This window comes from Rhopalosiphum maidis, chromosome 4 (assembly GCF_003676215.2).
Source record: "Rhopalosiphum maidis isolate BTI-1 chromosome 4, ASM367621v3, whole genome shotgun sequence".
NCBI lineage: Eukaryota > Metazoa > Arthropoda > Insecta > Hemiptera > Aphididae > Rhopalosiphum > Rhopalosiphum maidis.
The window spans coordinates 30096699-30116804 of record NC_040880.1 but is presented as its reverse complement, the minus strand read 5'-3'; the positions used below and the strand labels follow the sequence as shown (position 1 = coordinate 30116804).

Here is a 20106-nt window from a genome sequence, read left to right as displayed (position 1 = left end):
CACCCATGTATGTTAAATTTAGGTACTAGTGATTGAGGTGGGGTATTGAAGTGTTGACTAAAAAATCCATAGGACAATTGTCAGATCGCGCCGTAACCAAGACGATAACAATGTAATATTATGTCTGACCAACCAAACCGATAATTATTTCGACGATTTAAAATCACATTTGAAATTTCAAACAGATCGTCATTGAAAGTCGTTAACCGACGATCGGACTATCCATTATAATAATATATACCTACAGTTGCCTGATTTTCTCTGGAGATCGTCGTTTGTACACTGATCGAATCGATCGCATAAATATTATTATATTTCAATTTATGTAATGGGTATTATAACACACGAAACTTCGAACGCGTCAACTTTGTATTTTCATCGATTTATCAATTCAAAATGACATTTTAAAGGTGTACTATTTTACGTATATATTAAAACTCGCTCTATATACCATAGGAACTACTGCGGTTATCCGACATTTTGTCCAGCCGGTCTGTTGAAACGTACGGCGCATACGATGATCGGGAGGGAAGAGAATCTAAATATCATACAACTGCGCTCGAGTCCCGACCGAAATCTAACGCGCACCTAAATCTAAGATAACGTGATGCTTATGATAGTATATTATTATTATTGATAAGACGGGCGTGGTTAACCTGGCTGTTTACCGGACACGGTTTTTGAGATTTATTTTATTCGCGCCAACGTGTATTATAGTGGTATACGATCGATTGGAATTTTTTTTTTTTTATATAATTTTTTAATCGCTTTTCCATCGGTCAGACGACGCCGACGAGAACGTTTATAATAATTATTATACGTGTACAGACAGACCGGAGTGGTAGAAACGATTCGTTACTCGGGGCGCGAGCTCGGCGGGAGGACCGGTGCGGCGCGCGGACGCGATCACGCTCTCAACTCTTCCAGGTTGTTGTAGAACTCGACGGCGTCGTGGACGGTCGGGAAGAACTGCACTGTGCCCAGTTGCTTGGCCCGCATGTTGTCGTACACGTTACCAGACACGGCGGCCACGTACACGAGCAGGCCGGCCTCGTTGAGCTGGTCGACCAGCCGCGCGAACATGGTCAGCCCCGAGCTGTCCACGTAGTGCATGCCGGACAGGTCGAAAACGACGCACTGGGCCCGGACCACTGTCTCCTTGCCGCTGTTTATCGATATGGTGATGGGGGCCAGCTGTCCGTCGTACCGGCTGAGCGCGCCGTGCACCTTGTCACGGAACGCGTTCCGGTTGGTCACGTTCAGGCTGCCGGAGTAGTGGACGATCCGGACGCGGGGCACCTCGACCGCCTGCCGGTACCTGTCCATGTCCACGTACAGGTCGGTGTCCGGTATGCGGCCCAGCACCACGACGCCGGTGCCGATGCCGCGGCTGAACACGAAGAACAGCGACACGACCACGCCGGCCAGCAGCCCGACGTCGATCTCGACCAGCACCACCGTGCAGTACGTCGCTATCCATATGGCCGCGTCCGCCTTGGACGTCCGCCACACGCGCACCACGTCCCGCACCTGCAGCAGTATGTCCTTGAGGGCGACGATCGTGATGCTGGCCAGCACGCACCTGGGCAGCGGCTGGAACAGGTGGCCGATCCACAGGACGACGGCCACCAGCAGACCGGCCGACACGATGCTGGCCATCTGGGTGCGGCCGCCGACCGTCTGCTGGGTAGCGCTGCGCGACAACGACGCGGCGAACGGCAGGCACGAGAAGAACGAACCGAACACGTTGCCCACGCCCTGGGCCAGCAGCTCTTGGTTCGTGTCGATCGTGTACTTGAGCTTCTCGGAGAACAGCAGCGCCATGGACATGGTGATCGAGTACGCGACGATCGCGATTATCGCGCTCTCGGTGATCACGCTCATCAGCAGGTTCACCGGCGGCGGTTTGAAATCGGGCAGGCCCCTCTCGATTTCGCCTATCTGCAACAGAAAACAAAATCGTCAGCACACCACATACATCGCGTCCGTTAGTGATCGGGTTAGTTTATCATTAGATAAGCGTATACGACGAATATTATGAAAATTCGCTGCGGGCACAATGACGACTATAGACTACAATATAAATACGAATCAGCATAAGGATAAAGAACACGCGCATAGGTGTAATGTAACGGTTTTATTTTTCGTCGTCGTGCGATTTCGTGCGCGAGTAATCGTATGTATTCGGATTGTGTAAGTGTACAATGTGGCTGGTAATATTATTACGACGATAGGAGGGTTCGGGTTTGGCAGGAATTAGTTTTAATGGCACTCGCGTGAAGGAGTCAGTAAGAGACCGGGTCATGATAAGAGTCGGGTATTGGACAAATGTGGAAAAAGTGGAGTGGTCGGACGCCTATACGAAGAAGGCGTTGTGCACAAAGTGAATACTGTAATAAATGATTAACATAAAGTCCTATATAAGATATAAAACCGGTCAACAATAAACATATCATATCGGCACTATAAGGCTGAGTCCCCGAGGCCTCGTGAATAAAAGCCAACGCTGATGCGCCAACGAAAGAATGAGAGTTGGGGAGTTAGAGAAAGAAACATCACAGTGCGTTAGTACTACATATAGATACAGAACAAAAATTATATTCTAACTTATACAGGAGATTCGCGTTCTGTATAGAAGCACTCTGCGTGAACTATAGCACATGAACATATATTATAATCAACGTGCCTATTATCATATATGATATATTCTAATCGAGTATGGTGTGGATTCAAATTTACATTCCTAAAATACTTAATGCGATCACATAATACGCAATGATGATTGTTGGCCATTGTTGTCGGGAATAAGGTAGATATTGTGTGTGTATGAAACTATGAAACAAACCAGTCGATTGAATTATATTTAATTATTATCAATGAATCAATATTTTCAACAGATTAAAGACAACAATAATAACTCTATCGTCTAGAGGTATATAGTAATACAAATATTTTATAAAATTAACAATGGTGTAGGTTATATTATTGCTTATTGGTGACTAACCAATAATCGAGGAAACAATAAAATCGCGAGGTACGAGTCGACTCGATGGAAATAAAGCATATTCGTATAACATAGAAACCTAGTATACCTGAATAATAAGATAATGCAATGTTTACGCTTAAAATATACAGATATTAACAATACCTACGACGTGTTGTAGGATGTGGAATCAAATAGTTTATACGAACTCGATAAAATCGATTCAGCATAGATGTATTCAATATAATATGCATACCTAGTAGTGTATTCTATTTTGTTTTCGATTTTAAACTCTTAATGATTTATACATTTATCTCATAAAAGTGTCATTATCGAAATCAGACATTCCCGGTTACAATTTCACGAACGTAAAAAAAGCTATATAAAACTAATCTCGCGAGTTAGCATATAAACGTAAGTCAGTGCGTTACTAATTCAAATCTATATGCAGCATTACCGCACAAGGTCAAATTATTATGTCGTATCATAACAATTGATATGTAAATATTAAGACAAACTGTCAATTAATTTAATAATCACGACATTTCCTAAAATGTAAAATTAATGGAATGTAGTATTTTTATTTTTTATCAAATAACTCATTTTTTTAAGTGGCTAATTTCAAAAACTTACAGCTATAAAAATTATATATTATTATATTATATTATTTATTTTATTAAAATAAACATATTTAACCTATCGACCTAACCTAATGAATTATCTGAATAGTGTAAATTCGTGTACAGAACTACGTATTTCTTGTCAAAATAATATCTATAGTAATATCATTAGAACGAAGTGTAATTTTAGTCTGAGTGTATAATAATATTGATAAATACGAAAACAATATTTTATTTTAACAATAAATACATATTAATACATAACACAACTCACTGATTGCTTCGCAATATTGACAATAGATGAGTAGAGACGTAAATCATTTCGAGATAAAAAAAAAAGAAAAAACATGACAACAACCCATAATATTCAACTCGTTTACACGACTAATAATAATAATAGTCCTAAGAGGGCATTTTCAAGTAGGTACTCATAATACTGAAACCTAGTGTCGTAGTTCTAGACAACGATTGAGTAATTCGCCTAACCACTACAGCAGGTATACTAATCTATTTTCCCTGTTCCGTTTGTCTGATATATTCGTAACGAGTAATACATTAATTGTTTTAATAATGACAAAATTTAAATGTTTTTGAAAATATTTTTTTTTTAATTTTAAGCTGATAAAAATACATTTCTAACCAATTATAGTGTTACTATTTTATATTGCTATCATTTTTTCTTTTTTTTTTTCTTGATGACAACATACATTTTTAATTATTTATTTTAAACCAAAATATTTTTTGTATTTCTTATAGTATGTAAAAATCGAATTTTGGACGAGTAGTTATTATATGAATTATAAGGAATTAAAGTTTAGAAAATCAATGTGAAGTGATATAGATGTATTTCACAAAATATCGCTTCTCCGATCAATTCAACTTAAAATACTTATAACTAATAAACTACTTGTCCGAAATTTAATTTTTAAAGACCAAAAAACTGAATAATATTTTATTTAGAAATATGAAATAAAAAATGTATGTTATCATTCAGATAAGTAAAAAAATTGAAAATTATAATAGCAAAAATATTATTTTGTAACGACTTTAAATTATGTAAGATACATACAATATTATATGTATATATTTAAGATGTGTTTGAAAACGTTAGTAACTTTTGCAATAATGAATATCATATATTAAATTGATCACCCTATACATATATATATAAAATAAACAACAAAAAATATGAATAAATACAGATGATTATGTTATAGCCGACAATCATATAATTATGACTCTGAGCAAACAACTCGTGAATCACGTCGATCGCGCATGCTATTAGATCTACAGTGGTGGCCCCTTAGCAATCAAAGATAACAAAACATGTTGATACTCATCAAAAAAAATGAATGAGTAAAATTAAGTAATATGTAGTTACATTAACTATTTATTAAGTACACAGCGTTGAGTAACGTTTTAGATAGCATATTTGAGAAAAATCAATTGACACAACATATAATGTAAATAAGTGAAAAAAATGTTTAAATCAATAGTTACTTTCAAATCACAAAACAAAAAATAAATATATAATATTAATTTTATTTAATTGTGCTGCTTATAAAATACAAGCAAAGTAAATCACCAAACGAGTGTAAGATATGCTTTTGTTGTATAATGGTGGGCGGGAGTGTGGAAGAAATGCTCCCGCGGTTCTTTGTAAAAACATTTAGGTAGTGGTCTACGTAAAACATACTTTTAATAGTTGTCTCGTGATAAAAAAAAAATGTTCATGGCGTCATTCGTATAGAGAGTGTTTATTCAATTCGAAACAAACTATTAATCAAATATATATGTATGCAACGCTGGAAGCGTGGCCGTATACTCGGAGGGGGTTGAATCCTTCCCCACATCGACTAGAGTTTAATGCAAGCCTAGTATTTTATCTACGAGTTACGCAATCGTGTTTTTTCTATTCCTGTCATGTTTCGTATTATTAAATTATCTATATCGTCTATGTTCCTACGCATAGTGCATTGGCGTGTTGCCACGTCAGAATCGAAAAAACTTGTGTTGTTATCTATCGCTTTTTTCACCAGACGTTGCAGGACAGTGGCATATTATTATTATTCAATTTGAACGCTATAGTGGCAAAAACGATACTGTGGTTTGATTCAAAACGTAAAAAAACACCAAGGTTAAACACGATTTTATTGAAAACTTATGAGAAAATCGAAAAAATTTGTACAAAAATGTAAATAATAATATTTAAAACATCAACAAACATAACTCGCTGTCTCAAATACGTAAAATAATCACCAATGTTATAATATCAATCTCTCATTTGGTAATCGTCAGTGGCGTATTTTTTTTTTTTTTTGAGAGAGGGGTGTCTGGACACCCCCAAACTAAAAAAAAAATTTAATATTTAATGTCGATAAATTTTGAAGGGAATTTGGCAAAAAATAATATGTGATTCGTTTTTTCGACTAATTTAATATTATATAAATACTAATTTTAAATTAGTTAATAACGAATCATACATTATTGTTTACCAAATTCCCTTCAAAATTTATCGACATTAAATATTAAAATTTTTTTTTGATATAAAGTAATAAACTAATTAGGAAGGAAAATAAATTTAGTTTTAAATAATATAATCATTATCCTATTATATTTTTAATTATTTATAAAACTGTTATTCTTATAGCATCACTGGTATCGAATTGAACAAACAAAATACATTGTAATAATTTCACAGTAGGTATTTTATACCTGTATGATATAAATTACATAAAAATTACTATTTTTAATTTAATAAATAAAAAAGTTTCATTACAATATTTGATGAGTATATTATGATCTTTGTGGTAGTAGATGTAAAACAGAAATATTGCAACCAATTAACAAATAAGTATATACCTATTATTATCTGGACACCCCCAAAAAAACATTCAAAATACGCCACTGGTAATCGTCCTACTCTATTAGGCTCTATCATTCGTATTTACTTTACTCGTAACATTTTTAAAATGCATCACTTTAACAATAAAACGTTTAGAATTTGTAGCTACTGAACTCAGAATTTTATGTTAGATATACCTACTCGTGCATTTGACGCGTGTTTTGAATACTATTTTCGTTTTCGTACACTGAATTAGGTTAAGTTATTGCCTTCGAAGTTCAAGTATAGAAACAGTGGATGTATATCATTCAATGTAAATTCAATTACGAAATAAACTTCTAGAGTGTACAGTTATGAAAAAACCTAGTCAAGAAGTCCGAATGGTACGAGTAATAAACAAATAATTAAGGCCACTCGTAATATATCTAATATTTTTTTTTTTTATGAGATTTTAATTATAATATATATTTTAAATACATAATACATGTCCCAAATACATAATATTTAGTCGTTAATATTGATGTCCCGGCCGGCCACTGCTACTTCTCTCGGATTCTCCTTATCAGACTAAATAGTAAATACGTTCAACACCAAGTAATTTAATGATTTAGGTTTAAGCCGATATCGTGTCCCTAACCTCTAGCGCAAAGCATAACAGTGAACACACTCACCAGTTTGATTTGATAGTCATCCGAGAACGTGGTGAACTGAAAAAGCGCCGTCCCAATGACGATCGTGATGAGCTCGATGGGCACAGGCATGAACAGCCGCTTGTTGATGAAGGCTTTCAGGTGCATATTGTAGGATAGCAGCATTACGACGGTGATGATGGACACGGTGATCGTGGCGAAGTTGACGTCCCGGATCCGGTTGGCGATGTCGTAGTAGGTGAGAACGATTTGGAACAGCCCGTTGTGGTTCTCGATCTTGACGCCCAACAACTCCTTCATCTGGGACGTGACCACGTGGACAGCCGCGCCGGCCGTGAACCCGCTGACCAGTGTCTCGGACAGTATCGTGCACACGACGCCCAGCCGAAACACGTACATGAGTATCTGTATGAGGCCGACCATCAGTGTGACGGCCGTGGCCACCTCGATGGACGTGTACACGGCGGCCGCGTTGTGCGGCTGCAGCGATACCGCCGGGTCAGCGAACGTACCAGCGGTGGGATCCGCGTCCACGTTAGCGTTGTTGTAATTGGCGTTGTTGGCATTGGCGTTGGCGTACGTGCTCACCACTTTGCCGGTCATCAGGCAAACGACCGAGAACGATCCCATCGAAACGTGCTTGGACGTGCCCAACAGGCTGTAAACGATGACGGGCATGATGGCCATGTAGAGTCCAACGGTCGGGTCAACGTTGCCGAGCATAGCGTACGCCATGCCCTGTGGTATGTTCAGCACGGCCACCGTGAACCCGGCCACGAAGTCCTTGAAGAAATCTTCGGACCAGTTGTAGTTGGTGAACAGCCAATCGATTGCCGGCACCACCGTTTTCACGTCCGACCAATTCAGCTTGGCCACTTTTTTCCGCTTGACGGTCGTCTCCAGCTCCACGTTCGGGTTGCCATCGTGCAGGTCGTCCAGCTGGTATACCGGCCGCTTCACGTTTATGACCACTGACCCGCTCATTTTGCCCATGACTCGGCTGTAGCTACGCGATCACATCAAAAAAGGTTCAAATTAATATCGATTATAACATTATAAGACGGTAACGACGTAATATTTTGTCACGACTTTTTTATTAAAAAATATTAGGGGGCTTAGCCCCCGCAAACAGAGGGCCACCCCCTTTGTAACTCGCAATTCAATTTCTATTTTATTAAAAATATTTAAAAATAGAATATGATGTGAAAAATAAATGAATATACAAAACTTTTTAAAATAATAGACATTTTTCAGTATTGAATTAAAAATAATTATTATTTATTTTTTGGTTGTCACGGTTATTACATTATGTAGAAGATAAAATTTACAAAACTTGTTTATATAATAGAAAGAAAAAGCATATCATGTAATCATATCGTGCTTGGATGTCATACAAATTGGAAGTAAAGATCTCTGAGCATACCACTATATATAGGTACAACCACCCACGATTTTTTAAATTGAAAAAATCGTTGACAACCACATAGCCATAAGTACTATAAATTACTGTTGTCGAACACGGTACTAAAGTTTAAAAATAATTCGTCGATTTTCACTTTTCAGTCAACAGCGTATAACCTAACGTATCTAATCTATTTATAATGCGAATAATGCAATAGTTTACCATTTTCGTTCGATTCGTTTATTAGACACATGCGTAATAAGAATAAAAGTACGTAAGTCGAACAACAACTTGATGATTATACAGCCAGGTCCGGGTGTAAAATAAAAACATTGAATACGTACATAGTAATAATTACGTCATTGTGGAGCAATTTTCATAAATTTTAATTTTCAACAGTAATATAAAATGATAACGCGATACAATAAATCGATTTATTGTTGGATTTCTACACTGGTTTCACATACTACAAAAACATTTGCTGTATAATGGAGTTATATATTATTTTATTAAGTAACAGATCTTAAAATATAATTATCATTATTAATTAGGCGTAGTATTATAATATATGTCCTACAAATCTGCAACGATAGTATATTCGACCACTATACATCATGTCCATATGAATCCATCTACACGTCAATTACGAATTTTAAAAATTAATATATAATCATTTTCTATACAGCTAGACATATCATATGTATTCAAATAAATGCTCTGTATCGACGTGTCGTTATTGAAATAATATTATCGTCACAAATTAGATTATTACTTTCTTATCGACGGTGTAGTAATTTTCTGATACCTATATCAAAAGTCCAAACGTAAATTATCCACAAGTTTGCCACACTTTTAGTTAGAATATTTGTATTGGATTTAAACTAGGTCAAAGTAGGTTAAAGTTTTCGTCGCTATATTACATCAGGCGGATAATATTATTCTATATATTGACATCGACAAAACAAAATATCGATTTGTACACACTCGCTCCTTTTTTGTGCACTGCAGTAACTATACTATATAACTACACTCGTAAACGTATAACATGGTAAATCAATTTTGTTTTCAATCTTCAAAATTCGACAGTTCCTGCACGTAAGTGTATCTGCACACTAGTTCATTACCTCAGCGTAAACAATAATTTAAAACAGCTTTCAAAACATTTATCACACACCAGTACTTCCTCTCCTATTTTGTGCACTATAAAATATACATACACACATATATATATATGATATATCAATAGATCACAGATACGTCGGTTCTTTATAAATAAAAAATGTGCAAATGTGTATCTTAGACGATACGAGTATAGTAAAATAGTATTCAGTAAATCATCTGCAAAACGTGTTTCTAGTACAAAGAAATATTACGAAAAACATAAACGGCCGACACGATAAATAATAATAATGTTGTTTTTATCATAGCACGCAAAAATAATATAATACCTGATTTTATCATTGTACTTTTTTCTTATTAAATTAAAAAATATAATTAAGAAATGTATATTTTATTTATTAATCAACTACCACCGACAAACCTTCACCGATATACACACACCTTTCAGACGCTTTGACTAAAAACTTAAGGTCATTATAATAACATAATAATACAATACTAATTCATAAATGTATTAAGAAAACCTCCGCCAATTATTAATTATTCTGATACTGATGGTAAGGAACTTTCACTTTTTCCTTGAAAAAAACAAAAACAGTCGCAAACGTTTTATTTTTTTCCCTTGTAATGTAAACACACACATAATTTCTATATTACTTTATTTTAATATTCAGAAGCCATCTATCTCGTCTATAATATATGATGATTGTATCATCGGCACTTTAAAATATTCTTAAATGAATGACATAATGGTTTTCATTTATTCTCGAGGGCTTTCCCTCGAGAGTAGAGTAAACTTATAGGTATAAACGTACAGCAAATCTCATGTATTAAGGGAATTAAAAAATCCATGATTCCTGGTCATTTCATTTGATTATGTGATATGTTAGAGGGTTGGAAAAGAAGACGATGCATTTTTTTAACTTGACAGACAAAAAAAAATATATAACCCAGACTCGAGGATTTCATTTACTGGTATTATATACATATACACCTATTAATTTGAGTATAGAAAATGAGAGAAATTTAATTCAATAAAATCTATTTCATGATGTATAGATTTCAAATTTTGAAATATATGTTTATTTTTTGCCTATTTTATAAAAATTTAAATTAAAAAATCCTAATAACTAGATAATAACAGAAAATTATAATATTTATACATAGAATGTATATTGTAAATAGTATATACATATTGGTATTACGAATTTTTCTCAGTAAATAGTAAAATACTTGAATAGATAATATTATAACATATTGTTAACATTTTAAAAACGTGCGCTTAAAGCATAAACAATTTTCTCGTTGTTTTATACTTATACCTAGTTGACTAGTAAAATAAATATAATAGGAGGTCTGGAGATACGTATTCAAAATCGGCTGTTAAACTGGACAATTTTTTAATATCCATTTGGACATTACTGCACTTATTTTGGAAGGACTGATGTGCATCAAACTATAATTTATTTATCTTAATCGTGGTTATAACCCGGTGTAAAATGAGAGGTGCATCAATAACAATGATATTTGTGCTAAAACTACACCGTAAAACTGTACGTATAGTCTCAAAAATAAAATATTCTGACTAAAAACCAATAACTATACTTAATAATTGATATTATAATAATAGTAATAACGCGGTGGTAAATTGATCTGGAATAACATTTCCGATACTTAAAAATATTTGTGAAGAAATCAACTCACAACTACGACCACTGTTATAAAATAGTTGGGCGTAACAATGAATCTTATAGAAAAAATATTTTTCAACGTACAATTCCTCATTATAAATAAATTATAATCAGTCATATTTAATAATTTACAATCACCATCGCTCAAAACTATGTTAAAAAAAAGTTATTCAGAACTATAAACATCAAACTAATAGTAGAAAAAATAAATAAACATACCCAAAAGAATCCAAACAATCATATTTATTAGTTGTTAAAATAACTTGTCTTCTATGTCAACTCAAAACGTAAATCATTAACACAAAACAACTCTGTTAAATTTTATTTAGATGGTTTTGGAAAAAAAATACAAGTATCTAATTAATTAAACGAAATATTCTAAAAAAATAAAAATGAATTTGATGTTGACGAAATTATGCATTCAAAATTAAATTATTTGTAATAAACATCACTGCACATTTTCATTTTAGTGAATCATATCTCCGCGCGAATGAAATGAAAAGACAAACGTCTTTCATTAGGCGACCGATGCGAATGAAGGCCCGCGATTTATAAAATAATCATTAAAATATAGATCGTGATTTATGTTAATCATAAAAAAGATTGGGTACAAACTGCAGCAAGAAAACAACGATTATACAAAAATTGATCGGTTTAAAATATATTGCAATCAATCTTATTATATTGGTAAAGCGCAGTTATAAATATTATCAAGTAAGTACCTATATAATATATAACGTTCGACCGACAATTTTATCGAATATAGTGAAAACTTAACTAACGTTAAAAAATGTGTACGAAAACTTCAAAAAACATAAATGTATAATTACTGAATTGCAACATTATGATATTTATTATACGTGTAAACAAGTGTTCAAAACTGCTAACTTATGACATACAATTTTTCATAGAGCATATGTGTATGTAGTTCACATGCGATAATACGATAAATTATATTTGTAGACGACAATAATTAGAAGAATAATATAATTATATAAATGCGATACGATAATATAATAATATGTTATAGCAGCACGAAATAAACAGAAATATTACTTAAAAATTGGAAAATATTAAATTAATATGTAAAAAAAATTAAAAAAATTATATTTACAATTAAAAAAGAAAGGAGTCGATAAAAACTGTTTAATCAAATTGTTTTCATATGTTATATTAATTTCTCATTTTTCTTTTACCATTTTATTACTTTATACACCATTATTATAAATGTGAGAGCGATCCAACAATCGCCCTACCCACTCAAATAGACCACTGTATGAAATTATATACAATATGCATATTATTACGCAGGTACTTACACGAGACAAATAAACTATTTGAATACGTTCGGTGAGTAATTAAAAACACTTGGCTATACTGTAGAATTATAACATCAACAGTAACAATGGCATCATATAAATAAGGCTACTGTTTAGGCTAGTACGCATGATTATAATATTTTTCTATACGTACCTATGTGTATTTGAATAATAATAATAATATGTAATCCAATTTATACACATACGCATTCTGGGGTACCCATATCAAAACGACATTATACAAAACAATAATTACCTACCTACTACAACAAGTCTTAGCAATAATCCTTGTAATATTTTTTTTTTGTTTTGATAATTCTATTAATATGTATTAATAATTATATAATATTATCTTTGACGCATACATGCATACAACACAATAGTTAATTGCACAGGTAATATTCTTTTATTCGCCATGATTTGAATTATCGTGTTTTCAAGACGGTGTGAAACCTACTATTTCAATAATTCAAACATTCAATGTATATATATATAATATATAGTTCTACGTAATTATGTTATATTTTTAACTCTACACCATTTGCAAAACAAAAAAATGTTTTAAATTTAAAACGTGTAAAGCATTATAACCGTGTTTACTGTGATTACTTAGAAAATAATAACATTAATCATAATAACAGTTTATAGGGTTGTACCTACACCTAATATAATAACGTCTAAAGATAAAAGTACTTAATGTTTTTTTTTCGAAACTTATCGAAAAATGAAAGTATTTAAATTCTTTTAAAATTCGAAAACAATAGGTATTTTAATATTTATTTTCAATAATATAATAATATACGTAAGTATTCTGGAAATCATTTTAACACGTTCTTGATATATTTCATCGTGACAATTCTTTCATGATAATTAATAAGCCATAAATGATTACCTATAAATCTTATTATTATTCAAATTAATTTAATTTTAATATTTCGGTTTGTATTCTATTAATACACACACACACACATACGCGCGCATATATGATTAGCTCATGATAAATTAAACAAAAGCCATTAATAAGTATTTTAAATACTATGTGTCAATTATTGTCAAACTTGACACATGTCCAGAACATAATAAAACTTATGAGTTGCGATAAAATCGCATTTGTTTGATTGCCAATAAAACAATAAATAACTAGGTAGGTTATTTATTATAAAACATTAAGCAATTTGAACAATAATTTTTTTTTTTCAAATATACATTATATTAAATAAATAAATGGTAAAAAAAAATAAATAACACGACCATTGATGAGAGATTTTATTAAGAAATCTGAAATATTTTGGAAAAAAATACGTATATAAAGGTTACATCAATATCATTTATTTTTGTTTACCAAATCACAAAGTTTAATGTTAGACTAAATAATCATAACATTGCGATAAAATTAATTTACAAAAAAAATAATAGATATCTATAGACTTTTTATTCAATTAACAACATTTTAATCATATGGTCGAAAATATTAAATATAGGATATACTATAAATTATAATATACTTTCAAATTTATATTTTGAATAGATACAAGAGGTAATATAATGTAAATCAAAATAATTACTTATATCACATTTAAATTAAATATTTAATAATTAAGTATATTCCTAAATAAAGTAAATACCGCCTACAATAAAAAAGACAATTTTTTTAAGAATTAAGATAAAATAAAACAGAACTTTTTGAATACCTTATGAAACCCCACAAATCTTTAATTTATGTACAAGCGTAATGGACTAATTATAACTATTTAATTATCGTTGAAATATAGTAGGTATTTAATTTCAATCAGGGCTTCAAAACATTATTTGTAACGTTATAACAAAAAAAATAATAAAAACAATAAACAAGATCAGTAAACGAAAAATCAAAAAAAAAAAAAAATGAATATCAATAAACATACTTTAATCAAACATAGTAATCTGCTTTATAGTTCTACAAAATAAGATTATTAATAAGATCAATATTATCAATTGCAATGAGTAATTTTTATACTTAAATTAAAAATATATTATGAAAACTAGGTAAATTAAGATATAGCGTTGAACAAAATAACTCTTAAGATTGAATGGTTTTTGTTTTTAAACTAATATTCTTATTTCTTGAATTAAAACTGTTAAGAATTATCATTACTTACTAAAGAAATAATTGAATTTCATACAATTATATTTTTACATTTTCTACAGAATTCTAGTGCACCAATAATATGGGATTAATAAAATAAATATGTACACATATTTTTATTTTTATTAAATTATAAAATATATTATTAAAATAAATAACGTTTTTTAAACAAAATAGTCAATAATTAACTTTTAACTAATTATATTATATTGCATTGCTCTCTAAGGTCAGTGAATCAGCACAAGGCATCAACAATAATAATTATAATCAAATTCTTGTAATAAATTATCACAGTAGGATAGCATTGTGTTTGTTACACTTTTTAATTTACACCGAGTCTATTCAAAAACAAAAACCTGCAGCGAACTCTAATATTTGAAAACTTTTAATTATTTTATCTATATATAATAACTAATGAGCATCACATAAGAGTCATGCGTGACTTATATTGGCTGAAATTCTCTTTGGATAACCTTTAGTTGCTCTGTACTCGTACCATTATTATTTATTTAAAGATAAAAATTATTTTTCACAAGTATTATAATATAAACAAGGATATTATAAGTACCTATGACTGCTTTATTATTGTAAAAAAAAAAACGATGCGAGTTCAAACGACCATTCGTTTCTACTATTAAAATATACTTCGACTAATTAATTTTTAATAATTGTAAATAATGTATATTACTTATTATATTATAATATAATACAGTAATTATTGAAAAATTCCTCCGTAATTTGATAAATGAGTATTTACTATTTTATTAATATTGTTTGAGCTGAGACAGCACACATTTGAAAACTTTATTAAGATACAGAACGCTTGATTTTTGCAGAAATTTTTCTGAGTACACAGTCATATTCTCTGGGTTAACTATTCAAAATTTTGAGTATCTAGTATGAATTTAAAATTTATACAGTGGCTTGCAGTGAATGTTTTAAAAATATTAATTTTTTTTATTTTCTTAGTAATACCAGTTTAGTTGTTGTAAAAAAAATCTAAATTACACACTTTTCAAAATTCTTACAATTTAAAGTCAAATAATCATTTAAATTTTAACTATAAACGATAACATATGGACAACAACCTAATATGTATGCAGTACAAAAAAAATTAATTTGAGCCTGTTCTAATGTATTCCTAATTCCTATATAAAACCTATATGCATTATACAATACGTGAAATATATTCAATGAACAAATAATATTAATTTATTTTTCAATATTTGTAAATGACTTTGAATTATTTTTACTTACATAGATATCTAATATGCTAAAATATAGTTATAGTTATTCAAAGTACTCATATATTACGATAATGACTAATATAAAAGTAAAATTTTACTTATATAAAGCAAAGTATATGTATTAACATAATATAAACATACAACATACTATTATAATAGAGTGAATTATAAAATACTTTTGTATTATAAATAACAAACATTCTCAAGATGACAAAATGGTAGTTGCAAGTGAAGAGTTCGCGAAATACAGTAAACAGATGCAAACATACCTAATACAGTAATACGTATACAACATTTTTATTACTAGTTTTAACTATTTCCACGAAGTAATAACTTTACTTTTCATTTTTAACATGAAGTAGTTTACGTCAAAACTAAGATTACGCATGCAAATTTCAATAATATTAATAATAAAACATTTACTATTTAATTGTACAAAACGACTTGGAGATTTTACTACAAGCAAGAAAATTATTAAACCAAACACTAAGACATCTCGTACTTCCGAGTTATAAAAATGTGATAATTTAATAGTTAATAATAATAATATTGTTTACTAGTAGTAAATGTTTAATATGTATAGTTTGTCTCACTTCAAGCATTTCATAAAGCGATGGTTCTAATTTAGTTTTATTATTACACTCGGTCGCTATTGTAAAATTGTCACTTCAATTAATTAAAACTATTTAAGTCAGTTTAAGTTATTATATTTAATTGATTACACTCAACATTGTATATTATATTCATAACAACCAAAAACAAATCATTAATTTAATCAAAAAATATAATAATAAATTATGCGTGAAAACTTAATTATAGAACATGCATTTAATTATTGAAATTAAATCAACGATTACCAATAGAAATATAGAATTAGAATATATAATTTACAGATTAAGAGTAATAAGACAAAATTGTTTTTGTATACTTTCAATGTTCCAAAATGTAAATTTTCACAAGTTAACACTATAGACTAAATAAATAATTAATGAAACAAAATTATAAAGGAGGATATTATCTAAATATACATAAAATACTTTCGTTTTAAAACTGTTATTTGTAACTAAAACTGTATTATAATTTAAATATCTATATAATATCGTAAGATAGTGGATTATTTATAATATACGATAAAACCAAGAATATCAACTTTGACATCTATAAATTACATATATATTATATGTGCTCATTACATCATGTTCATCACTGAGGGGCCAATGAATTGTACTTTTGTAACACAAATAATATTTCAGTGGTAGTAAAGTTTACACTTTTGTTTCCTTAAATTTAAAGTACCTACTTTCATTGGCAAAAATAAAAGCTGAAATGTGTGACGTATATTGAAAAATATAACATAATAATTCGATACCCTTTACTACATAATATTTATATGCCAACAACAAAAATTTTAAAACGTCTAGTAACGTCTATATTCAATAGCTGATTGTTTAAACGAAATACAATACAATACTTTGTGTAAAACAATTTTGCGTACCTATAAGAATTCTAAATTTTTGAATAGTCGTGTCATATCTACTTGATCGAAATATATAATTACAATATTATATTTGTAAAAAGTGATAAACACTTGTGATTAAGGTCACATAGAGTTTAGTTGGCATCACGTTCTTTATGCAAATAATATTTAAAAACTCATAGGTTAATTTTAAATTAAACACAGATAAAAACAAAAATTATGTATCGAAATAGGTAAAAGCCTATTATTATAATCTAAAAAAAAATTTAAAAAAATAATAATTTTATGAAAAGTATGAAGGATGCTTATGTACATGGTTTATTTTAGTTTTGCTAACGATTTTAAGAAAGAACTTTATAATATTTCCCACAAAAATTACTTCAGACCGTATGCGTTTTATATTTATTGTACAATTATTGTTTATCACTATTATACAATATACATATTATGATAAAAATGGATTGAACTACTGTTACATATACCAATTTAAAGAGTTTTGAAATAATGACTGATGTGTAAACAATATTGTAACATGCTATTTAAATTATCAATTAAGGTCAGTATACGAGGATCCAGTTGTATATACTATACGTTTATAAATGCCTAATTTTAATTCGAATATTAAAACGTTTAAATCATTATATGTTTAACATCTCGTAATTTATTATGAATAGCCGTATCCAATCTACTATCCAAATATACGAGTGGTGTGCGTATAGAATCATTAAACTGGTTGTTAGGTTAAGGTACCTATATACTACATAATAACACAATTTATTATTCTTAATTAAAGTTACATAAAGAGCAATGATACGGAGAAAATGAGCATAGTTCGATTCGATGAATATACCATATGAAAATATAAGGAAAACTTAATTTTTTATTATATCGCTTAATTAATATGATAGAAAGTTATATAATATTATCCTCTCCGAGCCTATAATAATTACACTGTATAAAATCCATACCTATACATAGTTCGATATTCTTTTAAAATTATAAAATAAAAAGTATTATTATTTTTATTTTATAATTCGACATAACTTGAAATACTTACAACAGATATAAATTGTTAAAGTTAGGTATACTACATGAAATAATGCTCAAAATAAAAACTACGGAATGGTTTTTCTTTTATAATTAAAATTGTTTCAAATAATCATTACGATAATATAATATTATGCTCGAATATAAACCCAACTCTTGCTGCATGTTTAAACGTTTAGGAATTCGGAAGAATTATTGCGTGCGCGTTAATGACATTGTTGCGGTAAACCGAATTTTTAAAGTATAGTGTACCAACAGTGTATACAACTACTCAGACGTATCTTCGTTTATGATAAACTTGACGAAAAAGATATCGGAAAAATTATATTGGAAAATGATTTGAAAAAAAAAATTGTGGTAAAAACATCGTGTCTAAAATATCCGATCGAACGGGTTAAAATAATATTTTGATGAGTAAAAATACATACATTGTTACCTATTTATATCTCACAAACACGGGCCAAGTGATGTTTTCGTTCGTTGGCGATTTAAATAAAATAATAATATATTATTATATTTTGTACCGTTACGTAACGAGTTTCAATGGGTTTAAAAAAACACACACACACGCGCGCGCGCACGCGCACACGACTAAAAATAATGCAAACGACACTTATCGCATAGGTACGACACAACGAAAAAAAATGTCAAACACTATAAACTGTGACGGTTTTATTGATTTTTATTTTTTTGTTTTTTCTACTATAGAAAAATAATTATATCACACATTGACGGAAACTATGTTATGATGAAGACGAAACGAAAAAAAAAACAACGGCAGACACACCACGCGGACACAAATTGAAGCCGACCCGCAGCACCGGCGACGTATTACGGCCAGAAGACTTGATCGTTGTGACGGACTTCGTGGCGGTTTTGCCGCACTTTATTTAACCGGCGACGTCCGGCGGTGTCGAGGACGCGCGCGGACGGCCGCGGGCCTGGGCGACTCATCCGCGAGCCCGGCGACAGGGGTGGGGGATCGGCTTCGGCGGACGCGCGCGGGTCGTGCCGATTTTTTAAACGTTTTTTTTTTTTTTTTTTTTCGTTCTATCCGATAACCATTAACGCGTACCTACATAATTGTCGGCGGGATAATTGTAATTATATTATCATTACCATTACAATAATTTACGATTCGTTATTATTATAATGCCTACCTAATTATAATTATTGCCTACGCTAAAACCTCCAACGGTTAACCGCGTGATATACAGTGATTGTCAGGGTAGAATCATCGGTATAATGGGCGAGGTAGTCACGTGCTTAAGGCTAGATTAGGTATTGATAGGACCGGTTTTGAAATAAGTCCAGAAAATTGTAAATTAATATTTTCTTACAGACAGTCGTACAGTACAAAATGGTCCGTGGATATTGACGATGGTAAAAATGAACGTTTACGTGTATATAAGTACTTGTACGTTTATTGATTACGATATTTTTATAAAGATTTATTCTTAATTAAACAATAGTTTAACATTTTCATTCTGCAAAACAATAAAAATCGTGATCATATTATATTCATATGTCCATAATATTATGTTCGTAAGTGTATGTAAATCTTCATAATATATTCTTTAG

The 20106-nt window shown here is 30.8% G+C and overlaps 1 protein-coding gene across 6 annotated transcripts in view; it reads right to left on the bottom strand.

Annotated features, from left to right (window-relative positions):
- Positions 1 to 749: 749 nt before the first annotated feature.
- Positions 750 to 20106, bottom strand: part of LOC113559847 (solute carrier family 26 member 10) — a 56283-nt gene continuing 36926 nt past the window's right edge. For 3 of the 6 annotated variants that reach the window (XM_026965632.1, XM_026965640.1, XM_026965625.1), the window contains 2 exons: positions 7120 to 8104; positions 750 to 1941 (listed from right to left, as the gene is read on the bottom strand). In XM_026965632.1, coding sequence (XP_026821433.1) covers positions 907 to 1941; positions 7120 to 8104 — 2020 coding nt within the window. In that variant the 3' untranslated portion in view covers positions 750 to 906. Of the gene's footprint in view, positions 1942 to 7119; positions 8105 to 11529; positions 11708 to 18953; positions 19361 to 20106 lie in introns of those variants that run through there. The other 3 variants (XM_026965649.1, XM_026965658.1, XM_026965652.1) reach the window with 3 other exon arrangements.